Raw genomic sequence first — 23,404 nt, 5'->3', positions numbered from 1 at the left:
CGAATGACGGGATTATGAGAAAAAATTTATAATATTAGGTTGTCAACCAATCTTTATTGTTAGTAAAATTATGTCATATATAAGTTTTATTTTCTCTTTTATTTTATCATAATTATACAACATATAAAAAAGCTTAGAGGAAGAATAAAAAGATAGTAGCACAAAATGAAGTGGGTAATTTACATTTGAATATAACATATCATGTATGAAAAGTTATTAAAGAATCATAATTTTCCAATTCAAACAAATTTATATATCACGAATAAACACATCAAATTAATTAACACAAAACAAATTACAATTCGAACCCAAACTTTCAAGTTTACTTTATTCAGTCCTTCCTCCAAGCATACAACAACAATGAGAACCCACCATTGCTTCCACATGACCTGGTTGACGAAGAACATGAACTTCTACCACCGTCACTGCTCTCCTCCGCCCACTGCAACACACTGGAACACGATGGCGACCGCGACAACGAACCCGAGGGCATCGAGGAAGACCCTAAAGATGACAAGTTCTTCTTCATCAACCTCTTCTCTGGACCTACCATCTCCGGCCACACCCCACCTTCACCAACTTGGAAAATAAACACACCATGCCCATTTCCACCGTTTCCATTATTACTTTCATTACTGTTGCCGCTATTAGCAGAGCCATTGTTGCTACTGACCCAGTTGAAAACGTCCCAAAAAAAGTCTACTTCAATGCCATCAACATAAATTCTCTCATGCCCTCTGAACTTCCACACTAACCTTTTGATGACAAGACTCGTTTGACCATCAACTTTAACTTTGAGAACTCCGCCGCTACATTCTACGCCAATTTCGTGTTTGGTCCCCAAGAAATGAACTCGAGAAATATAACTCTTGCGCCCAAAAACATGCTCTCTTCGAGACAAAAGAGCCGGTTCTGCAAGCTGGGGAGTGATGATCAACCCAGATCTTCTAGTAATATCATCTTGGAGATCGCCGAGGAAGAACTCTAGTTTCTCATTGCAGGAAATGGCAATGTAGAAGGAGGAGTCAGGCTCGGCAGAGTTCTGGGAGAATTCAGCGTGAGTGAAGTCCCAGTAAAGCTTGATTCTTTGGTAATGATGGTGGGTTAAGTAGATGGATTTGGAGCCGGGTCGGTTTCGGAAGAAGGAAAAGGTTGAAGGGTAGAGAGAAATGGTGATGGAGAAAGAGTCGGCGGCATAGATTGTTAAGGAGTGAGAGAAGAGGTTTTTGGACCAAGTAAGAGTGAGATAAGTTGGAGAATTGCATAACTGAGTTTGGTAAATACATGTGATGAGATTTTGAGGCACTTGAGAGTTGCTTGAGATTGTGTTGGGGTGGCTGAAACATGCTGGAATCATAGTGTTTTCAATCTTGTTGAAAGAAATGGAGAATTCTGAAGATTATGGTTTAAGAGAGAGATGGGTTTGAGATGATGATCATTTTTGGCTTTTGGTTTTTGAAGGATTTAGTTAAAGAAAAAGAAGAGGGGTAGGGTTTGATGATATGGGGAGTAAATGAGGATTTTGGAGGCTTTTGTTTTTGTATTGAGGCAGTCTCTCTTTTTGAGAGGCTTGTGTACATCATGGTGTAGCACATCCTTAATATATCTCACTACTAAAATTTTATATTCTAAATATATATTCTATTCGGACAATAATTGTTAGATCTCGGGTTAATCAAACTAACTTGAATAGACCTCTCACTAATCTTCCAGGGTCTTGAGACTGTTAGCTAGATAAGAGCCTCAGTGGTCACTTCTATTAATGTCTAAGGGACTCGAACTCAAAAGCTCGTAAAATCTCATTTTGCTATTTTATCATCAAACTATCCAGTAGTGGTTAATGGTGGTAATTGTTAAATTGCATATTTCGTTAAATAATATTAATTAACAATTTATTAACGTCATCTAATATTAAAAGCCATACAAAATTTGCCTAAAAAGTTAAATATATAGCATAATATGACATTACTTATTAGTTGTCATATTATTCATCCTTTTATTTAATAAGTTGACATTTTTATTTTTATTTTTACTCTTTTCATCATTTTATGTCACGTCATTTTATATATAAAATTTAAAAAATTCATATAACTACGACTCCATTGAAAAATAATATGGTTCATATTTTCTTAGTTGTATAGTTACTATAGTATCCTTTTTCTCATTACAAACTTTGGAGGAAAAAAAGCTAATACTAATATAACATGATTTTCACTACAAAAACATGTGAATAATGTGATGAACTTTCGCATAAAAACGTTTTCCTAAATTTTGCTTAAGTATAATATAGATTTATAAGAGAAACCACCACTCGATAGCCGAGTCACAATTTGACTCTTAGGTGTATTATTTAAGGGTTTTGAATTTATCCTCTCAACCCTTAATAGGAGTAGGCACTGGAAGTTTACTCGATCGTTACTTTTAGACTCGAAAGATTAGTCGGATGTGCGTAAACTAGTTGATCCACCTTTTCATTAAAAAAAAAAAAAAAAAGATTTATAACAGCAGTGTGGTTTGAATGATGATGATGATGATGAAACAGGAGAAAAAGGTATGAAAATGATAATGATAGCACCACCAGTTTGCAATTGCTCAGACGCTAAGCCTACAGTTCATGTTGCCCCCCCTTAATTTGCGCCCTCTCTCTCTCTCTCTCTCTAATTTTTTTACCTTTATTTAGTTTGCTTCTTCTTCCTTCTCTCTACCAGATGAGCTGTTTTGCACCTGAGAATTTGCGTGTGTCACAGTTCGAGATCATACCCCATGACTTTTTTTTTTTTTTTTTTTAATACTTTACAAAGACTAACCCATTATTTATTTCTTGTTTTCCATCTGAAAAGAGAAAGAGAAAGAGAAAGAGAGAGAGAGATGGGGCCTTGGGGAAAGCAGTGAGAAACCTAACCCACCATTTTTAAATTAAGGTTTTTGCTTCATTTTTTTAAGCCATCATGTATTGGTTAATAAGATATGTTTACTTTTTTTGGGTTGTTGGATTACCATTGGCTATATCAATAAGTCAATACAACCGTCAAACTTAACTCCTTCGTATATTATTTTTCTACTAGACTCTTATTGAAAACATGTTTTCTTCTTTTGTTTTTGCTTTTATTTTTTTTTCTATTTTCTCCAAAATCACAGCCTTGATTGGAACCACCACATGATATCCTTTTGGAATTTCTCGTGTTTTTTTTCAATTCCTTCTCCTTGATGTTTTAGTTGGACTTTCTTTTTTTCTACTCTTCACTTATGTACCAAAGAAGAAACAAACATTTTGGATTAGGATATAACTATTCAGATAACGTTAAGACGAAAATATTGATCCAATATTTTGAATGTTGTAGTAGTATTTATACAAATTTTATATAAATTTTTTTTTTGGGTAAACTTCATAGTTGTCTCTCCCACAACAAATCCCAATGGCTAAAGGGATTACCAGTCAACAACAAAAGAGAGAATTTTATTCGATTTTCATTTATTATACATTTATTTAAGAACTTTTTATATTGTAATGTTGCATCATTTTATATAAAATAATTTTTGTGTGTGCATATATATATATAAACTAACAATTGGCATCAAAATTCGAAGTTATATTATCATTGGGTTCAGCCAAATTATTTTTGTTTAAATACTACAAGTAGTTGGCGTTTAAAGTTTAGTTACGACATTTCATTTTCAGCCTTAATATTCTTGATAAATCTGTGAGTGCATATTAATGGGATTATTATCATCTTCTATATGAGTGACATTGGTGGTTGAAAACCATTTTTAGGTAGCCAAGTGGTTTGATAGGGATTCTTAAGTGTATTACTCAAGAGATCTTGAGTTCAAGTCCCTCCTTTATTGCTAATAGGGATAACCACTGGAGCTCTTATCCGATCGGTAGTTTCAAAGTCTCATAGAATTAGTTGAGGTATGCGTAAGCTTATCCGAATACTCTTGATAAAAAAAAAAAAAAATTAGTGGTTGGACAGTCCAAAGTTCAGACCGACCGATCTCAGTTGTTGCCTCCCAAAATTCTTGGACGTTTGCAATACTTTTCATAAATTTATTTAACTATACGCGAGGATGGATTTGAGTGAGTCGAATTCGTTGTATGTGTTGAAGCATACTATATACAGTTGTTTGTGCACCGAATAAATGCATCTTTACCTAAAAACTGAATATGCCTCAATCTATATCAGATTTGTGGATATCAATGATCTGCCTCAGAAAAAGAGCCACTTTGATTTTATATATATATTCTTTTGGGTAATTTGTTTATATATATATAATTCTTTTTTCTCCAATGCTAACCTAATTACGCGGTTAATGATTCACTCACCAAAATCTTTTAAACTCTACTCATGTCGACCTTGTCGATCGTAAGATAATTGAGCGATTAGGATTTACATAACCACACCTCTCAAAGAAAATTTCAATCAATCCCAACCATCAAAATTTAACTTTCTACCACCAAAAGACTCATCGATCTCCTTTCTTAAAAAACTCTAACAGTCTGGATCAAATATCCTCTCTGTTTACCACCAGAATATAAATTTAGATAATAAAGTGATATTTTAAAAGTCTATGGATGAGAAAGTGTAATTAAATTATTATTTGAGTGGCAAAAAATCAGTTAACTCACAATATCCTGTAAATGGTGACAATCATAAAATTTTATTTTTTTAGTATAAAAAATCATGAATAAAGAAGCGTAAAAAAAAAAAAAGAGTATGATGTAGGGTTCATTGGATTTATACTCTTTTGAAATGACAAGTAACATGTGTGGACAAATAAAGCCTAAACTAGAGTATGACAAACAAGATATTGGGGTGGTATTTAGCACACTGGGGGTTAATGGGTTTTAGTTGTCATTAAATTGTCTGGCAAGTCCCGGTTTCTCTGCCTAAGACTATGCTTGATTGCTCAAATTCTACACAACAACAATCAATTAAGTGTTTCTACATTTACTAAGAACAACTTTGTGTTTTTTTTTTTTTTTTGGTAACCTAAGAAATAAGTGATTATACATTAAGTTTCAGGGACTACAAACTCATACTTATTTACTTTATGAAAAAAATAAAAAATATCACAAGAGTATCACGCCATTCAATGAATTTCCCACCCAAAGTTTGCCCTAAAGGCATTTCGTACCAAAAAAGTTTGAAAATGACAATACCTACCAACAGTTAAGATCTGTTAGACGGTTTCTCATCATATTGTTAAGATATGTTAGTAAAATTCGTTTAAAGAAGGATAGGATGGTAATTTTTCATGCAGCCGAAAGTAGTCAGAAGAAATGGTGGCCAGCAGCAAGGAAAATAGCCCCCCAAAAAAACCCAATCAATCTACAAAGAATTCGGTCGGGTGCGATTCTGCATTCCCCAACCTCCACTGACCAAAACCCCCAAAGTTCCCAAGCCTTTCCTTCCACCGTTCGCCAGCAACCACACAAGCAAACAACACTTCAACAACAAGAATTCCAACATCGGACTCCAAAAGAGCCCAAGATCATCAACAAAAGAGTGGTAGCCTGCTAGGTTGGTTGGGAAATTTTTTTTTTTTTTTTTTTTGGGTGGGGGGGAGGATTCGAAGAAGGAATGGTGGATTTCCAATTAAATATCGATCCGAATCCAACCTCAAATATGGGTAGTCACGAGGAAGAACGGTGTGGCCGGATTTTGGCGATTAATAGGTGCATCGGTGTCAGGATTAGGTGGGTTTCAATGAGAAAGGGTCAGGAGGGTGAATGGAGGTGGTTTTGGGTGGAACAATGGCTGGAAAAGTGGCCAAAAAGCCGGTGGCACTACTTGCTAACGTGTGCCGCTAAAATGAAGAAAAAAAGGATAGGAGGAGTTAGGGTTTTTTTGTTGTTGTTTATATATAGGGGTAAAATGTCATAATTACCTTTTATCTATACTTAAATTTACCAAGTTAACGGACAGAATTAACGGTTGATAGGTAATTGTTGTTTTCAAACTTTTTGGATACGAAATTGTCTTTATGGTAAACTTCGGGGTGGGAGGATCGGCCTATATAAAATATTAGTTTCGACTTCTTAGAGGTTATATTTTTCTTTGCCCTTTTCCAGATCTGAACAATATTAATTAATTCCTCAAACTACATGTATGTTTAACGCCAATAAATTAGCATACAACCCAAAAAAAAAAAATAATAATAACTTCACGCCATGACATGACATGGAGGAACAGAAGAAATTAAAATCTAATATTCATAACACTGTTAATAATTATCAGATAACGAAAGAAATTAGCAAACTACATAATGCCTTATCCTAATTACTTTTTCCATTAATAATGAATTTAGATAAAAACTATTAATTAACTTTACCCTAATCTAAAGTACTAGTATTTGATTTCAAGACATTTATCCAAATTTTCTGCCAAATCCCATGTCACTTTTTGGAGGCAGATTCATGTTCAACAGCCTTTCTAAGCAGACTATCTTGTTCAAGAGCCATTAGAACAAGAGAATTACCAATGCCACGAGCCATGGCCAGCATAATCTCCCTCATTAGAGCTCCAAACTGGCTGCGATCAATATTTCCATTGCCATTCTCATCAAATCTCTCGAAAACGGTATCGTAAACATGTCCGATTTCTTGCGGTGGCTACTCGTATTCCAGGGTGAAAAATCTGCCAAACCTTTGACGAAACACATTGCGCGAAAGCTTGCCATTGTGACCAACATCTAACACTTGGAAATATTCGTCCACACAATTGTCAAAAGCATCTTTATTATCGACAAATTGTGTCACCGTGGAGCCATTAAGCACAGCTACAATATTCATTTTTTTCTTGATGAAGAGATTTGAGAGTTGTTTCTGTGTTAAGTTTTGTTCTATTTTTTGAGATTTTATGTGTATATAGATGAGTTTTAGCACTATAAATAGGAGTATCCCCAACAAAGCCAAGGAATGTGGGGAAATTTGTTTAAAATTTGGAACGGTGTGACCATGTCAATCAACTAATTCCTTTAAAAACTTCAAGGCCTCCTTTAGTATTAGGTTTGGCGGACTCATGGGGCCTCCCTAGGGCTGTCTTCAAATCCTTCTCCTTTGTTTCCGCTCCCGGGTCAGCCGTTCCTTGGATGAAGATTGAGTTGTTTTGGGTTCTTTTTTTGAGTTCCTTGTATTTTCTGTTGTTTTGCTAAGCACTGTTCCTAAACCTATGCATGTTGTGAGGTAGGTTTTTTTGTTTGGTTTGGTTCGTCTTGGCTCCTCTTGGTTCCAATATTTTGTTTTTGAATATTGTAAAAACAATGAGCAATACTACGCTGATAAACGAATCTCACAAACCCAACGTGACACTCCCACCACACTCCTAAGGGATGTCAACAGACACAAAAATTCATCATAAAAACAAAAATCAGCTACCACGTTGGAATTGTGAGAGAAAATTTATGAGATTTATTTATCAGCATATCTTTATCATATAAATTAACAATAATTTATCATAATATGAAAATAAGATGTTAAATAATATAAAAAATAATTAATAAATAAACACTATAAAAGCTAAAGCCAAAGAATGTGTGAATGATGAACAATTGTGTGTCTTGTTTGAATTTTCTTATTTTCTGGTTTGTCATTAATTTTGTATATATTATACAAAGCTTGTGATTTTATCAATTTTGGTTTATAAGGAAAATGTGTTGAAGCTAATTAATTAAGAATTGACATTTGGATCTGATTATTAAAAATAAACCATGACAATATAAAATATCTGTTAAGTGTATATAATTTTGGATTATTATTTAAGTCAGTTTTAAATACTTTTCATATTATGATTCTAATACTGAAAGATAATGTAATAAATTAAAATAAAATAAATGCAATTATATAAATTTGATTAGGGTATAATTGACAAAATAAAAATGTTACTAATTTAGATGTTTTATTGTGCAAATAAGTATTTTTGGCTTTTTTTTAAAAACAAATAAACCTAAATTATATTCATTCAGACTTCAGACCAAAAAAACAAACAAACCCTTAATTTGATGGTCTATTGTTTACGGGTACTATCTAAATATATTATTATTGTTGTTGGTGTTTGCTTAGAAAGCGGCATTGGGTTGGACTGGTCCAATGGAAATCGAGTTTAGTGTTGAAGCTAATAATAAACAGTGCCGTCCATGACCGGGAGAGTGTCCACCTAATCCATAAGCCAGTAATTGGGTTCTGTGCTCCATTTTTTCTATTCTATAGCTTAAACTCGGCCTGCTCTGTACCAGCACTAGTAGCACCTGCTGTGTCTACTTTTGTAACTACTGCTTCCTTTGTCTTGAAAGATAAAAACACAATCTTGATCAAAGAGAGCCACGGACAAATAAATAACCCACTTCAACTACTTGTTTATTTATTAATGCTAATGGCTCCCACTTTTTATGCCTACATTTTAGATTTTACCAGTCTTCATTAATGGACATCCATCATCTTTTCATTTTCTCCATTTTTTTTTTTTTTTTCTAATCATATAATGTCGGTATTAGTTTATACATACTTCAATTAATTTATTAAGATTTTATAATTATTTATCAGATAAGAGCTTTAGTGACCATCTTTATTAGTGCCTATAAAAATTCAAACTCAAGAACTCATGAAATCTCATTTTACTCTTTTACTATCAGATCACCTAGTAGTAGTTGTTTGTCAAATTTTATCCTACAAATTATCGACCAACTATTGTATCTTACACATGTTCAACTACATCCTCATAATGGCTACGCTCAGGGTTTAACTCTAAGTCACTTTGTGATATTATACAGAGTTAATAACAACTTTTTTGAGGTTCATGAAATAACATAATTTAACTCCAATAAATTGGCTTAGCAGTAAAAAAGATTTGTTCTTTTTATTGATTCTCTGGGTTCGAACATCTTGGGGTCATTAACTATATTTGTGACTTATCTTAGAATATTGAATTTGTAGGATACTCAATTGACTTCTAGGTTCGAACCTATCACATTTATGACTTATCTTGGAACATTGAGTTTGTAGGATATTCAATGGACCTTAAAAATTGGTCGAGGTGCGCACAAGTTGGTCCAGACACCTCGATCATAGAAAAAAATAAAAATAAAAATAAAAACTTAATTTCACATGGGCTATTTAGATTTAAATATTAATGTTGGGGCGGATCTCTCGTCCAGTCTGATTGCATTTCCTCTATTTCATGTGACAACTATTAGATTTAAATATTAATGTTAGGTTAATCTCTCCTACATCGAACCTGGTAATATTTCTTGTGTTTATTAGCGGACATCATCAATTAATTCTGTGTATTTTGATCCTAGTAACATGGACCAACATGGCATTTCAAAAGATAAAAAAAGTACGGTAAAGGGTTTGGTTTAGTGGTAGTTAAACTATGGGCTAAAACTAAAAGTCCAGGTTAGTCACTTGTATATTACGTATCATAAATTTCTTGATTATTAATGTTAGTAATAGACTTAAATATTAACATTAGCGTTGATCTCTCGTTCGATTTTATTATATTTCATTTGTTTCATTCAAGACGGTTAGATTTAAATATTAATGTTGAAGTCATTCTCTCTTTTAATCCAATTACATTTCACGTGTTTTATGTAGGGGTTATTAGACTTAAATATTAATGTCGTACGATCAAATTTGATTACATTTCACATGTTTCATATAAAGACTATCAAACTTAAATATTAATGTTGGGTCAATCTCTCTTTAGATTCATTAAATTAAACTTTAAAATCAAATTCATATTTCATACATTTTGGATAAGATCTATTAGATTTAAATATTAATATTGAAACTACTCTTACCTAACAAGTCGATTTCTTGGATAATAACTATGAAGTCTTAAAATAATCTTAGTTTGGAATTCAATGAACTTGTAGAGATACAAAAACCTAAAATTTGGTGAAGAGAGGAGCATAGGATCCCTACTTGTATTGGTAGAGTGTGTAATCCATGTGGCCAATCTATCAATGCATCCCAACCCCCAAACATTACACATGCTCCAAATAACATTTCTTCTTAAACTATCTTTCTCTGTGTATCAGTTTGGAAAAATTCAATTTCATTCTTCAACTCCATTTTTAGACTTTTTGTCTTCTTTTTTTGTTTTTTTTAATCTCTTTTTTTTTTATCATCGGAGTGTCTGAAACAGCTTATGTGTACTTCAATTAATCTATCATGGTCTTAGAACTGTCGACTGGGTAAAAGCCCTAATGGTCACCCCTATTAATGTCTAGAGAGATTTGAATTCAAGAGCTTATGAAACTTTATTTTGTTATAGTTTTTTTAATCCATTCTCACCCCTTCAACACTATACCCTACCATGCCCCCAGCGGGCTTTGGCATGTTTAAAGTTTAATTTATAATTATTCGTTTTCTGTTTTTTATTATTATTATTATTATTATTATTGTTATTAATTATATGTCGTGGTCTTATATTTTGTTTAGATAACTATCAGTCGATCGGAGCAGGATTATAAATAAATTTCTTTAAAAGAATAAGATTGATGAGAAGAGTAAATAGGAACGAGAAAGAGTTATGGCCAAACTAATTGATGATTTTTTCTTGTGAAATTAAAATTTCAATTTAATTGGAAGAAAATATTTGTAAAATGTGGGTATCAAGCTTCAAAAGTCCACTGCATAAGTCCACCATTGATGTAAACATAAAATGAAATAAACAGTCAACTAAATAATTTCATTATTAATCATGTATATATCGAAGACTTCGGTCCACTGCCTATAATTTCATTCGCTAAAAATTTANGATGAGGACTAAAGGTGTCAAGTTTTTTAATTTGCATTAATTATGGACTTCAAATAATTAATAATATGTATTTACTCATTTTAATTTACTTTAATTTAATTTAGTATTTTCAACAGAAACGTCTCTTTGTCTTCAAAACTTGTTTCTTAGGCAACCACTTTTTCTTATCTCAAAAAAGTATTAAAGACTGCTTTTTTAAATATCTATTTCTAAGTTGAAATAGAAAAAAAAAAAAAAAAGTGTCTTTTTAAGTCATAAAAAAAACTACCTTTTAGGACAAATTTAAATAGTAAAAAATATTCATTAAAAAAAAGAAAAAAAAAAGTTAATAGTTGGATAGATTTCCTTAACCTTTTTTCCCTTTCAAAAATATCTTTAAACTACCTCATCCACCATTATATATATATATATATATATATATCAACGCATGATCAGTCAGATCCGACCAATCGTGGGCCATTGTCGACGATAGTCGGTAGTATTGGCAAGATCCGACCACTAGTCTTGAGTAATTGTTTTCAAGTTCAAGGGTATATATATGTCCTAAAAATTTTCTATATAAAGATAAAATAGTCGATGAATATTTTTATAAATTGTTTTTAAAACAAGAGTATTATTGTCCAAAAATTTTAATAGCTAAGGATAAAATTGTAATAAAATTAAAATTATCAAATAGTTTTAAAATACCTAAGAAAATTGTGGTATTCAGATTACTACCAATATAACCAATAATAATTACTATTAATTTTAAAATATTATTAGATATTATTTAAAAACCAAATATTATAACGTAATTAATATAAGATGGTATTACCGTCAGTAATCTTATATACACTCCTCCTAAAGTTTATATAAAGTTTTAGAGACAGGACATTGTTATTGTATTATCACATCATTTAATGTATGTGTATCTATTTAACTAAATTTTTTATATTATTATATCTAATTATATTATGTTATGTCACATTATTTTGTAGGTAAATTTTTTTACAAATTCTATATATATATATATATATATATATTAAACGGTAATATTATATTTATAATATAATTTTATAAATTTTCTCTCATAATTTTAACGTGAAAACTCGTAATTGATTAGTTTATAAATAAATATTGNATGTATATATCGAAGACTTCGGTCCACTGCCTATAATTTCATTCGCTAAAAATTTATTCTTTGATGTTGAAACTTTAGAGAAACAAAAAAAAAAAGAGTGTTGCTTTCACTCTTTTATTAAATCATTTCTATATGCATATAAGTATTCGGTGCGACTTTCACATTGTTTTTTATTTAAATATAAACTTCGTTTATCGATTATAATAAACTGTTTGTTATTGTTGTTATATGGCCTTCAGTCATATGGTAGGTGGATTTCCAGAGGATCAGAGGTATTGGAAGGGACGGTTACGCAAACCTTAATCACTTGATTGCCGGTAATTGACAAGGTCGACGAGAATAGAGTTTGAGGAGTTTTGGTGAGTGGTTGATTGATGAAGTTAATAATGGTGGTGTGAAGTTGTAACGATGTCAGAATTGGAAACGAAATATAAATTTGAATAGTAAAATAGTATTTTAAAAATCTATAAATGAGAAAATGTTACTCTTTCCGATATTAATTAGTCATGTGAATCTTCTTAATATAATCAAATTTTAATGTTTAATATTACAAAAATGTGAAACAAATTAATTAAGCAGGCGATGTTTATAACCGTTTACGTGTTCGACTTATTCTTCATCTTATAATATAAATATATAATTAATTTAATTTAGTCATCACTGTCAGCCTATCTTTTTATGATCTCCATTCTCCAGTATTACAGCAATAACTTGTGGTTAATTAATTAATTAATTAATTAATTGAATGAATTTGGAGCATCCTATAAGTACTTGTTTGGCACTGCGTGCGTTTTGGGATCATGCCTGCTGTATTATTTTGACCGTTTTGTACGGTGATTACGGAATCAAAAGACAACCAGTCAAACAAGGAATTACGACATGTTGATTCATTTAATTACTCTTTATTTATCTTTTTGATTAATCAATCCCAACAAGTCTTTGACCAACTCTGTTCAATGTTTCATTCATTAATGTAATTAAAAACTACAGCTATGCTGAATAAGGCCGGAGGCAGGACATTTTGTTTTTTTTTTGTAGGGGTCAAAATGTAATATTCAACAACTAATTTGAAAATGAATTTAGAAAGTTACCTTTTTTTTTTTTTTTTTTATCTCTGGGTGATCGAGTAGTTTGATAAGAACTTTTGTGTATATTACTCAAAAAGTTTTGAGTTTGAATCTCTCCTCGGTTATTAATTGGGGTAACCACTGAAGCTCTTATCTAGCTGATAGTTCTAGGATCCTCGAGAGGTAGTTGAGGTACGTATAAGCTGGTCTAAACACTCACAGACATTAAAAAAAAAAAGGTTACTTTTTTATTGTATTAGGGGCTTGAGTGTCAAATTCAATGAATGAGAACGTTAACAAAAACTGAATCTTTAGAAATGAAAATGACATTTTTTTTTTGTGTAAATTAAATATATTTTTTGTGGATTGGGTGGCCTTTGTATAACTTCACCTTACAATGTTTGAGAAGATAGAAATAATTAACTTTCCCTAAAAATCTCATTTATTCTTCAAGAAACTAAAAATAATCGTCTTTTGTTATGTAATTGAATCTGGACCCTCGTGGTTTCTATTTTAGAAGTGATCTGATAAAAGTGAAAAATAAGGGTTGATTTTGTAAAGCAAAAAGCACTCTAAATAATATATATATATTATGATGTTCTTTTAACTTATTTTTTACAAAGACCCATATAATAAGGTAATAATTTCAAAGGACATCCAAAGTGGGTCTTAATTGTCTTGCTAAATTAATTAAATGAATATTGTAATGGAATGATTTGGTTAAAAACATTTCTTATAAAAGTAATTGATAGTGATTCCTATGCAATCAACATGAATATCTTCGAAAGCACTTCCAATTTGCCATGCTTTTTTCTCTATCTCTATCTCAACCAAACATTATAATCAAAGTTTATTTTCAACTATTGAAAAATGAAAAGCACTTTTGCGAAACAAATTTTTCCCAAAGTGAAGCCAATAGACTTCAATGCTATTTGAGCCAACTAGACTTTTTCTAGAAGCAAAATATTCTAGAAAGACTTTTATATAACACCATTAGATAGTCTGATGGTAAAAGAGCAAAAAATAATCTAACATAGTCTCTTAAATTTGAGTCTCATTGATAGTAAAAAGAGCATCATTCTAGCATAGTCTACCGAGAGGAGGATTTAACATAGTCTTTTAAGTTCGAGTCCCCTTGACCATAAAAGAGTAACAAGAAGATCTAATATGGTTTGTCGAGTTTGGATCCCCATGGTTGTTAATGGGGGTTGGCCACTAGAGCTCTTACCCGACCAGTAGTTTCAGGGTCCTTATAGATTAGTTGAGATGTACATAAGCTAACCTAGATACCCTCGATTAAAAAAAAAAAAAAAAAAAGACCTTAGACAAAACTCGTATCATAAGTCCCAAAAGCCATGTAGAGATAAGGATTGGCTGGTTTTATATCGTTATCAAAAATTTGATAAATGAGAGAATAGATACCCCACCAAACAAACCCTTCACCATTGCTGTCTAACAAATGCTTTTTCCCTGTTTAATAAGTCACACCAAAGGAAACAATAACATTATTGATTTATAATATTTCTTAATTTAAAATTATAAAACTTTTTAGAGATGTTAAAACCTTACAAATAAAATTGATATCTAAAATTGTTAGGTTTAGTTTATTTACCTATCCGAAAACCTTTATTATTTTGAATCGTTTTTTTATTATTATAACTGAAAATATGTAATGACAGTACAATATTATGATTTCGATGTCAATTGTGATCAAATTTTTTTAATCACCGAGATATCGAGCTAGTTTACCCGTACTTCAATTAATCCTTTAAGATCTTGAAATTATCGATCGGATAAGAGCTTAATGGTCATCTCATTAGTATTCGAACTCAAGAGATGATAAAACCTTCTTTTATTTTTTCATCCAATAATAGTTAATGTGTGTCAAGTTTCTGATGCAGTTATGCCTGCACCTGTAGAATGATTTTTCGATGCCATTTTCTTGAAATTAATTCATTGGAAAATGTAAACATCTTTAAACAGTTAATTTTCTACTTATTTACTTTGGAAATGTAATAAAAAAAAAAAAAAAATCACATACTATTTGAGAAAGTTGACGGGTTCACTTTACATTTTTCAAACACAAGACAGAAGTGCTTCTGTGTTTTGAAAAGGACAAAACAAAGTTAGAGGAATTATTGTGCATGGGAGGAACATGTGAACAAAGAGATCCATGAAGCCATGAGTGTGCCCTAACGCCCAACTCGACACGTGGCCAGCTACCTATTTTGTTGCTCTTTTGGACATTTATATCATTTACGATGTTAATATTACCACTTAAAAATCTTCCAATTTTCTATTTTTTACCTTTTGACTTTTGTAATTAGAAATTAGTCAATTGCATCGAGAATCTCATTATTTGCAGGGAATTATGTAATTACACATTCTGTTTTGCTTTTTTTTTTTTTTAATTTTTTATTTATATCTCAATATTTTAACAATTTTCTTTTGATGTTTCCTAGATTATTTATTTTACATAATTTCATAAATCTAATCGAGATTTGGGATATAATTAATTACCTCTAGGTTTTGGTTGTCAATTCTAATTCATTATCACTATTAAATCAAAGAAAAATACAATTATAATTTTTTAATATTTTAATGTATTCAATGAAATCTTGCTAAATACACAAATTTAACCAATAATAGATTTTTTAATTATAAATATAGAATAAATGAAATAAATAAAACATATATGTTAGATTTATTATATACATGGATATATTGATGATATGATATCACTTTTCATAAATTTAGTTACGCATGATCATTGATTGATTTAAATTAATTGTCCATTTTATTTCTGAAATAAAAAATATAATTTATTTAATAAATACGCGTGATGGTAAATAGTTTTGTATATTGAAAAATTATTTTGATTGTATATATAAAATAAAAATGAAGAAAGACAATGGTGGTTTTAATTCATTTGTTGAGGGTTTTGAAAAATAAATTTTAGCTATAATCCGAAAGTTAGGCTACATTGAATTCTCTATATATGAAATCAAACAATAATTAAAATTAGCCTTTTGATCACTTATTATGAATTAAAGGGTCATGTCATTAATATAAAACTATAATATGTAAAATCATATACATAAAGTTTCACGTATTATACTTTAAAATTTTTATATTTGATGTATTGAATTTGATATATCATGTGTATGGTAACAAAACCCTAAAAAATTGGGTTTTAATATGGTAAATATAAAGTTAAAAAAAAAAAATCTAATTTAGGTAATCTCTCGGCCTATCTAGGATGATAAAGGTCATGTCACTTAAAATCTATAATATGTGAAATTATATACATAAAGTTTCACATTTTACGTATTATAAATTTATATTAATGTAAATTATATACATAAAGTTTTACACTTCTGCTTTATAATTTTATGTGATATAAAGTTATACACATAAAGTTTCATGCATTGTGTTTTATAAAATTTACATATAACGTATTGATACATCATGTTCGTTGCTAAAAGACCGTAAAAAATTAGATTATCTATCAAAATTAGTTTATATCAAAACACATACTAGCAATAATTTATATTATTATTATTAAGTATAATATAAAACAAATATAATTATGATGATTCCCCTAATCTAAGGCCAATTAAAGGAGTTAATGGTAGATAGGTTTGTAAGAAAGTGGTCAAATAAAGGCTTTTCGAGATTCCTATAACCCTATCTGCCAAACAGTATTAGATCAAAGAAAAAAAAAAATTGACAGATTTTTTTTTTTTTTACTTTTATTATGATAAAAAATATATAATAATAAACGAGTACATTAGAGAATGTTTGTCTCTTATATAAACTATTATAACACAAATTTTATTATTAATATTGAAACATTATTTATTTTTGGTGACTCATTAATAACATTGAATAAATCGTCTAAAACTTATATATTTGATATGCATAATTTATACACATGTTTGGGTTTCTTCTGATAATTAGAAAAGAAAAGGGTTTATAATATTAAAAGCACTTCTAGAAGTAGATTAATTATCAAAAAATATAAATAGTAGCATGCTTTAATGTGATGTATTTATAAGATTAAATATTACATACCCAACCTTTCTTTTCTTTAAACCGGGTTTGGACCAGTTTACATGCACCTTAACTATTTTTTGAGACCTTGAAACATTGATCAGGTAAAAACTCATTGACTACTTCTATTAATAATTAAGGAAGACTCAAATTCAAGACATTTGAGTAATACACCGAAAAATATCTATCGAACTACTTGATCACTTAGAGGGAGTTTCATTCCACACCTTATTAAGAAAAATCAGTACTTTTGTTTAAAAAAAAAAAAAAAAGAATAAAGAAAAAATTAGTTATTTCCAAGAAACTTGTTATTGAATGATGCTAAAGTAATAAATGTAGTTATAGTTAGGATGTCAATATAATAAATGATGAGGACTAAAGGTGTCAAGTTTTTTAATTTGCATAAATTATGGACTTCAAATAATTAATAATATGTATTACTCATTTTATTTATTTAATTTAATTTAGTATTTTCAACAGAAACGTCTCTTTGTCTTCAAAACTTGTTTCTTAGGCAACCACTTTTTCTATCTCAAAAAAGTATTAAAGACTGCTTTTTTAAATATCTATTTCTAAGTTGAAATAGAAAAAAAAAAAAAAAAGTGTCTTTTTAAGTCATAAAAAAAACTACCTTTAGGACAAATTTAAATAGTAAAAAATATTCATTAAAAAAAAGAAAAAAAAAAAGTTAATAGTTGGATAGATTTCTTAATCTTTTTTCCCTTTTAAAAATATCTTTAAACTACTCATCCACCATTATTATATATATATATATTATATCAAAGCCATGATCAGTCAGATCCGAACAATCGTGGGCCATTGTCGACGATAGTCGGTAGTATGGCAAGATCCGACCTAGTCTGAGTAATTGTTTTCAAGTTCAAGGGTTATATATGTCCTAAAAATTTTCTATATAAAGATAAATAGTCGATGAATTTTTATAAAATGTTTTTAAAACAAGAGATATTGTCCAAAAATTTTAAAGCTAAGGATAAAATTGTAATAAAATTAAAATTATCAAATAGTTTTAAATACCTAAGAAAATTGTGGTATTCAGATACTACCAATAATAACCAATATAATTACTATTAATTTTAAAATATTTTAGATATTATTTAAAAACCAAATATATAAGTAATTAATATAAGATGGTATTACCGGCAGTAATTATATACACTCCTCCTAAAGTTTATATAAAGTTTTAGAGACAGGACATTGTTATTGTATTATCACATCATTTAATGTATGTGTATCTATTTAACTAAATTTTTTATATTATAATCTAATTATTTATGTTATGTCACATTATTTTATAGGTAAAATTTTATACAAATTCTTTATATATATAATATTATATATATAATATATATATAAGGATAATACTATGCTTATAATATAATTTTATAAATGTGAGGTAATAATTTATAAATTCTTAAATCAAATCATCTGTTCAAGAGATTTAATGAAACATAATAGTATTATTAAATTTCAAGGTCCGATTAAAGTAAAATGAAGAAAATAAAAGGGAGAGCCTTGAAGTAGTTTGTCCAGATTTGAGCATCAGTGGGGTCCATGTTTCAAATTGATTTTTCTCAAATTTGTAGTTAATTACACAAACCCCCCTTGGGGTTCAACATTTTACAAGTGTATAAAAAAGATTATAAGGTCAACACAAATAACGCGTTCCTTTAACTTACGTTAAGGTTCTGTTAGAGTTATTAATTATACCTCATTCAACATAAAAATTTGACAATTACCCCATGATTAGCCACTTAATCCTCACAATCAGGGATTTGGCGTTAAATAATCGAGAGAAACGTAAGATTGAAAATTAAAATATCTAGAAGGAAAAATTTTAAATATTTTTTTTTGTTGATTGAAAATTTAATAATATTTTTTTAAAGAAAAAGATTTTGGATTCTAACGTTATAAGAATGGTAGTCCTGAAAATCTCTATCATCTTACACTTTTTTTCTTTTTAAAAAAATATAAATTCTTAAATATATAGGTTTAAATAATCTTTTTTTCTAAATTCTTTTTATTCTTTTATATTATTTATACCTTTCCCTCAATTAACTTTAACACCAAAAAATGATTATAGAAGGTAAAAGTGGCTAACTGTGGGGGTAAACTGTCAGTTTTTTATGTTAGTGGGAATGTAATGAAACAACCTTAACAGAAGTTAGCAGAGAAAAAATATTTATGTACTGGTGAATTAGTGAAGCCTGAGGAAGTTCTGAATCTGATAATTAACTCCAAAATTTATGCAGGCTTTTACTTTACAGTTTTATGACAAAAAACAATTGAGAAGACGGGGAGGTTCTCTCTCTCTCTCTCTCTCTAATTTCCATTTGGTTTGTCATCTTCTTTGGTTGGTTGGGTGACTCTATTCCCTTCCCTTATTATGTCTCTCTTTCTTTCATTCTCTTGTTCACAAATGTTAAAATGTTCAACTCTCTCATCACCATTGAATAAAATTTGATTACTTCAATTTCCCATCTCTCTTTCTTCCTCTATTGCTCTCTCAAGCTGTATAAAGGTTCTGTTTTTGTTAGAAAAGTAGTGTTTTTATTTTTTGTTTTTTTTTAATTTTTGATAAATATTATTCATCTTCCTCCCCATCTCTCTCTCAACACTCTTTGTGTCAGACCAGCAGAGGAGGAAAAAAGATATAGCCCATAAAGGAAGTCTTATTTGTAGTGAAGAGGGAACATTTAGGAAAGATAGATTACACCTTTTTTTAAGAGAATGAATGGTCTCACACATCTTCAGCCTGATTCTTCTGAGTTTGTTGAAGTTGATCCAACTGGAAGATATGGCAGAGTACATACACATACTTTTTATTTCTCTCTTTTTTCTTTTTAAAGTTTGATTTCTGGGTGGTTCATTTTTTAAATGTTTTTTTTTTCCTCTTTTGGTTGTTGCAGTACAATGAAGTTCTAGGCAAAGGAGCTTCTAAGATAGTGTATGAATCCAAGTTTTTATCTTCCCTTGATTTGTTTATATACCCATTTGAGATTTATCAAGTTTTTTGTACATTTTTTTTCAGCTGATTTATATTGATTTTGGGCAATATTTGAACTTTGAACAAATGGGTTGGTGACTGATTTTGTGTTTGTTGATGTTTTGATGAAAGCAGTTATAGAGCATTTGATGAGTATGAAGGGATTGAAGTTGCTTGGAACCAGGTCAAGCTTTATGATTTCCTGCAAAGTCCTGAAGATCTTGAAAGACTCTACTGCGAAATTCATCTCCTCAAGACATTGAAGCACAAGAACATTATGAAGTTCTACGCTTCTTGGGTTGATACTGCAAATAGAAACATCAACTTTGTTACTGAAATGTTCACTTCTGGGACTTTAAGACAGTAAGATTTGACAAAATCTCATTATATAGTATGATTCATTTTTTGTTTAAATGTCAATTCTTCTCCTGGGTCATTCATCAGATTGCTCATTTCTCTTTCTGGGGTATCTTCCTCTTTCTGGTTTGACAGGTATAGGTTAAAGCACAAGAGAGTTAACATTAGAGCAGTGAAGCATTGGTGTCGGCAGATCTTGAAAGGGCTCTTCTATCTCCATAGCCATGACCCTCCTGTGATTCATAGAGATCTCAAGTGTGACAATATTTTTGTAAATGGGAACCAAGGAGAAGTGAAGATTGGAGATCTAGGCCTTGCTGCTATCCTTAGAAAGTCTCATGCTGCTCACTGTGTTGGTAAGTTTGACTGACCTCAAGTCTGAAATCTCTTTCTTGATCATCTCTGTAGAACTCTTATTTTAGTCATCCAGTTTTAGGAAATATCATACTTATATTAATAGAGGGAAATTCATTCTGATAGATTGAAGTTCAAATCTATATGATGCTCTTCTTTCTTCAGGGACACCAGAGTTCATGGCTCCAGAAGTGTATGAAGAGGCATATAATGAATTAGTTGACATATATTCATTTGGCATGTGCATTTTGGAAATGGTCACCTTTGAATATCCATATAGTGAATGCACTCATCCTGCTCAAATTTACAAGAAAGTTGTCTCTGTAAGAGCATTCTTTTTTTTTTTTTTCCCCTTTTTTGGGTGTGATAAGCTTTATGCCTTTAGATGAAAAGACTAGATTCCATTAACATGCTTTATTTCTTCAGGGTAAAAAACCAGATGCTTTGTACAAAGTGAAGGATCCGGAAGTGCGACAATTTGTTGAGAAATGCCTGGCTACTGTGTCCCTTAGGCTTTCTGCTAGGGAGTTGTTGAATGACCCTTTTCTCCAAATTGATGATTGTGAATCTGATTTGAGCTTGCTACATTATGGGAGAGAAACCAACGACGTGGGCCCTCTTTTAAGGCATCCTTATCTTGAACTCCACCATGGTAACAATTCCTTCAGTAATGGATACTCGAATGATTATGGTTATGAAACCCACAATGAGTGGGGGCATCATCCAGTTGAGGTTGAACCAAATGGAATTGAACTTTTTGAGTATCATGATGATGACGATCATTCTGCTAACCTTGACATTAGTATCAAGGGGAAAAGGAGAGATGATGATGGTATCTTTTTAAGACTCAGAATTGCGGATAAAGAAGGTTAGGAAACTTTTTTTCCTTTCCTCTTGTAATTCATTTCTGTGATTGTTAATATTTCCTTTCTGCTGGATATTCACAGATAGTGCTTCATTTATGTCTCTTTACAGATCGTATCCGGAACATATATTTCCCTTTTGACATTGAAACAGATACCGCATTGAGCGTGGCAACTGAAATGGTTGCGGAGCTGGATATTACTGACCAAGATGTGACTAAAATAGCAGACATTATTGATGGGGAGATTGCTTCCTTGGTACCTGAATGGAGGCCAGGGCCAGGAATAGTAGAAACACCTCCATTTGCAGATCAAAATTTCTGTCTTAATTGTGCTTCCAACCGGACATCTACTGGCTCCCTCATGGATTATCTTTCTAATAATCATGGTGCCAAGAACCTGCAACTCCTTCAATGTTGTAGGAATGGATGTGCTTCAATGCATGGCCGGTTTGAAGAGATTACCTTTGAAGCTGAAGAATCTGAGCATCATGTGACTGAAGGTGCATCCCAATCAGACTGCCTACATTATCAGGAAATTTGGGGTCAACATGAAAGCCGAGAACTTAGTTCAGTTGAGTCTGGACATAGCCATTCTGATGAAGAATATGAAAAATCCGATCAGTTGTTTGCAGCCTTGGACGAGAAAGACATGAAAGAAGAAAGAAATATTGAAATGAATGCAAGAAAGTCAATTAGACACTTGGATAGTTCTCGTTCTTTCTCTGTGGTTCCTTCGGTGTATTGTGACCTATCAGACAACCATGAGAAGGAAATGCAGCAGGAATTGAGATGGCTTAAGGCAAAGTATCAGATGAAATTGAGGGAACTTAAAGATAAACAATTGGGAGGTGCATCAAAATCTTCAAGTTTTAGCAACAAAGAAAACAAAACAAGTAATGGCATTTTGTCACATGTCTTATCAAACCCTTTACAAACAACCAAAAATGGAGTTCACTTGCAACATTTAAGTTCAATTTGCCATGATCTTGTCAATAAGAGCCGCCACCCCAATTTGGACACCCAAAGGGCCCGAAATTGCGAGGCGATAGAGGAATCCTCTAGAGCGCAGAAATTGGTCAATGCCAGCAATTTTCATACTGGATCTTTGCTTCCACTCTCTCTTCACAGGACAACATCCCTCCCAGTTGATGCTATTGATTTATAAAATCTGTAAGGCACTCTTTGATTCTTTTAAACATTCAATACACTTATAGAGGCTTTGTAATTATCAATCCACCCTTTTGGCCAAGTAATAACATATTCACCTTCAAGTTTCTACCTAGCACACTCTCTCAAAAAATTCATTCATAGTCAATCTAACTTTTAAGGCAAATGTGATAGAGATGTAGGGTCTGATAACATCCCCATGCTAACCTGGTAATATTTTATCAATCATCTGTTTTGTATTACTTTATCATTGAATGTTACTAATATGATGTTGAACGTACTAAATCACATCGTTTTTAGTGATTTGAGACATAGTATGATGATCTTGGTCATGTTTTCAGTCTTTTTAGATTGTTGGTCTCTCTTGGTAGTCTATTTTGGTGGTTTCAAATATGGTGTGCTATTTTGCAAGATACCCTTCCAACTATGAACTAAATGAGTTGGTTGAGGCTTATCTTTCGAACCATATTATGACTTCAATGAGTAGAAACACATGCTAGCATTGAAGCTTGTAGGGCATCCATGTATGTGTGAATTAGTTGATTGAATATGGGACCATGGATCATTTTTTTTAAGTTGTTGGCCTGGCCATGCCCATTATGCCAGAAATTGAGAGAGAGTGATGATTGCAGAAGACTGGAGTTGGAGTTGCTGAAG

The 23,404-nt window shown here is 31.0% G+C and overlaps 3 protein-coding genes across 3 annotated transcripts; 1 reads left to right on the top strand and 2 right to left on the bottom strand.

Moving 5' to 3' along the window:
* Positions 1 to 331: 331 nt before the first annotated feature.
* LOC116133844 lies at positions 332 to 1,357 on the bottom strand. Its single transcript, XM_031419525.1, has one exon. The coding sequence runs from the start codon at positions 1,355 to 1,357 to the stop codon at positions 332 to 334; it is 1,026 nt and encodes a 341-aa protein (XP_031275385.1).
* A 5,040-nt stretch (positions 1,358 to 6,397) lies between these two features.
* Positions 6,398 to 6,793, bottom strand: LOC116133843. Its single transcript, XM_031419524.1, has 2 exons — positions 6,648 to 6,793; positions 6,398 to 6,533 (listed from the first exon to the last, which is right to left on the bottom strand). Exons 1-2 carry the CDS (start codon positions 6,791 to 6,793, stop codon positions 6,398 to 6,400), a joined length of 282 nt encoding a protein of 93 aa, XP_031275384.1.
* Positions 6,794 to 19,303: 12,510 nt separating this feature from the next.
* Positions 19,304 to 22,996, top strand: LOC116133871 (probable serine/threonine-protein kinase WNK9). Its single transcript, XM_031419546.1, is given in 7 exon segments — positions 19,304 to 19,539; positions 19,649 to 19,823; positions 19,928 to 20,367; positions 20,497 to 20,717; positions 20,881 to 21,038; positions 21,142 to 21,583; positions 21,691 to 22,996. Coding segments are annotated over 6 exon segments (2,391 nt in total). The 5' UTR covers positions 19,304 to 19,539; positions 19,649 to 19,748; the 3' UTR covers positions 22,746 to 22,996.
* The last annotated feature ends 408 nt before the right edge of the window (positions 22,997 to 23,404 follow it).

Source organism: Pistacia vera, unplaced genomic scaffold (genome assembly GCF_008641045.1).
Source record: "Pistacia vera cultivar Batoury unplaced genomic scaffold, PisVer_v2 Contig276, whole genome shotgun sequence".
In the NCBI taxonomy this organism is placed as follows: Eukaryota; Viridiplantae; Streptophyta; class Magnoliopsida; order Sapindales; family Anacardiaceae; genus Pistacia; species Pistacia vera.
The sequence above is the reverse complement of the archived record's forward strand: the minus strand, read 5'-3'. Positions and strand labels throughout refer to the sequence as shown.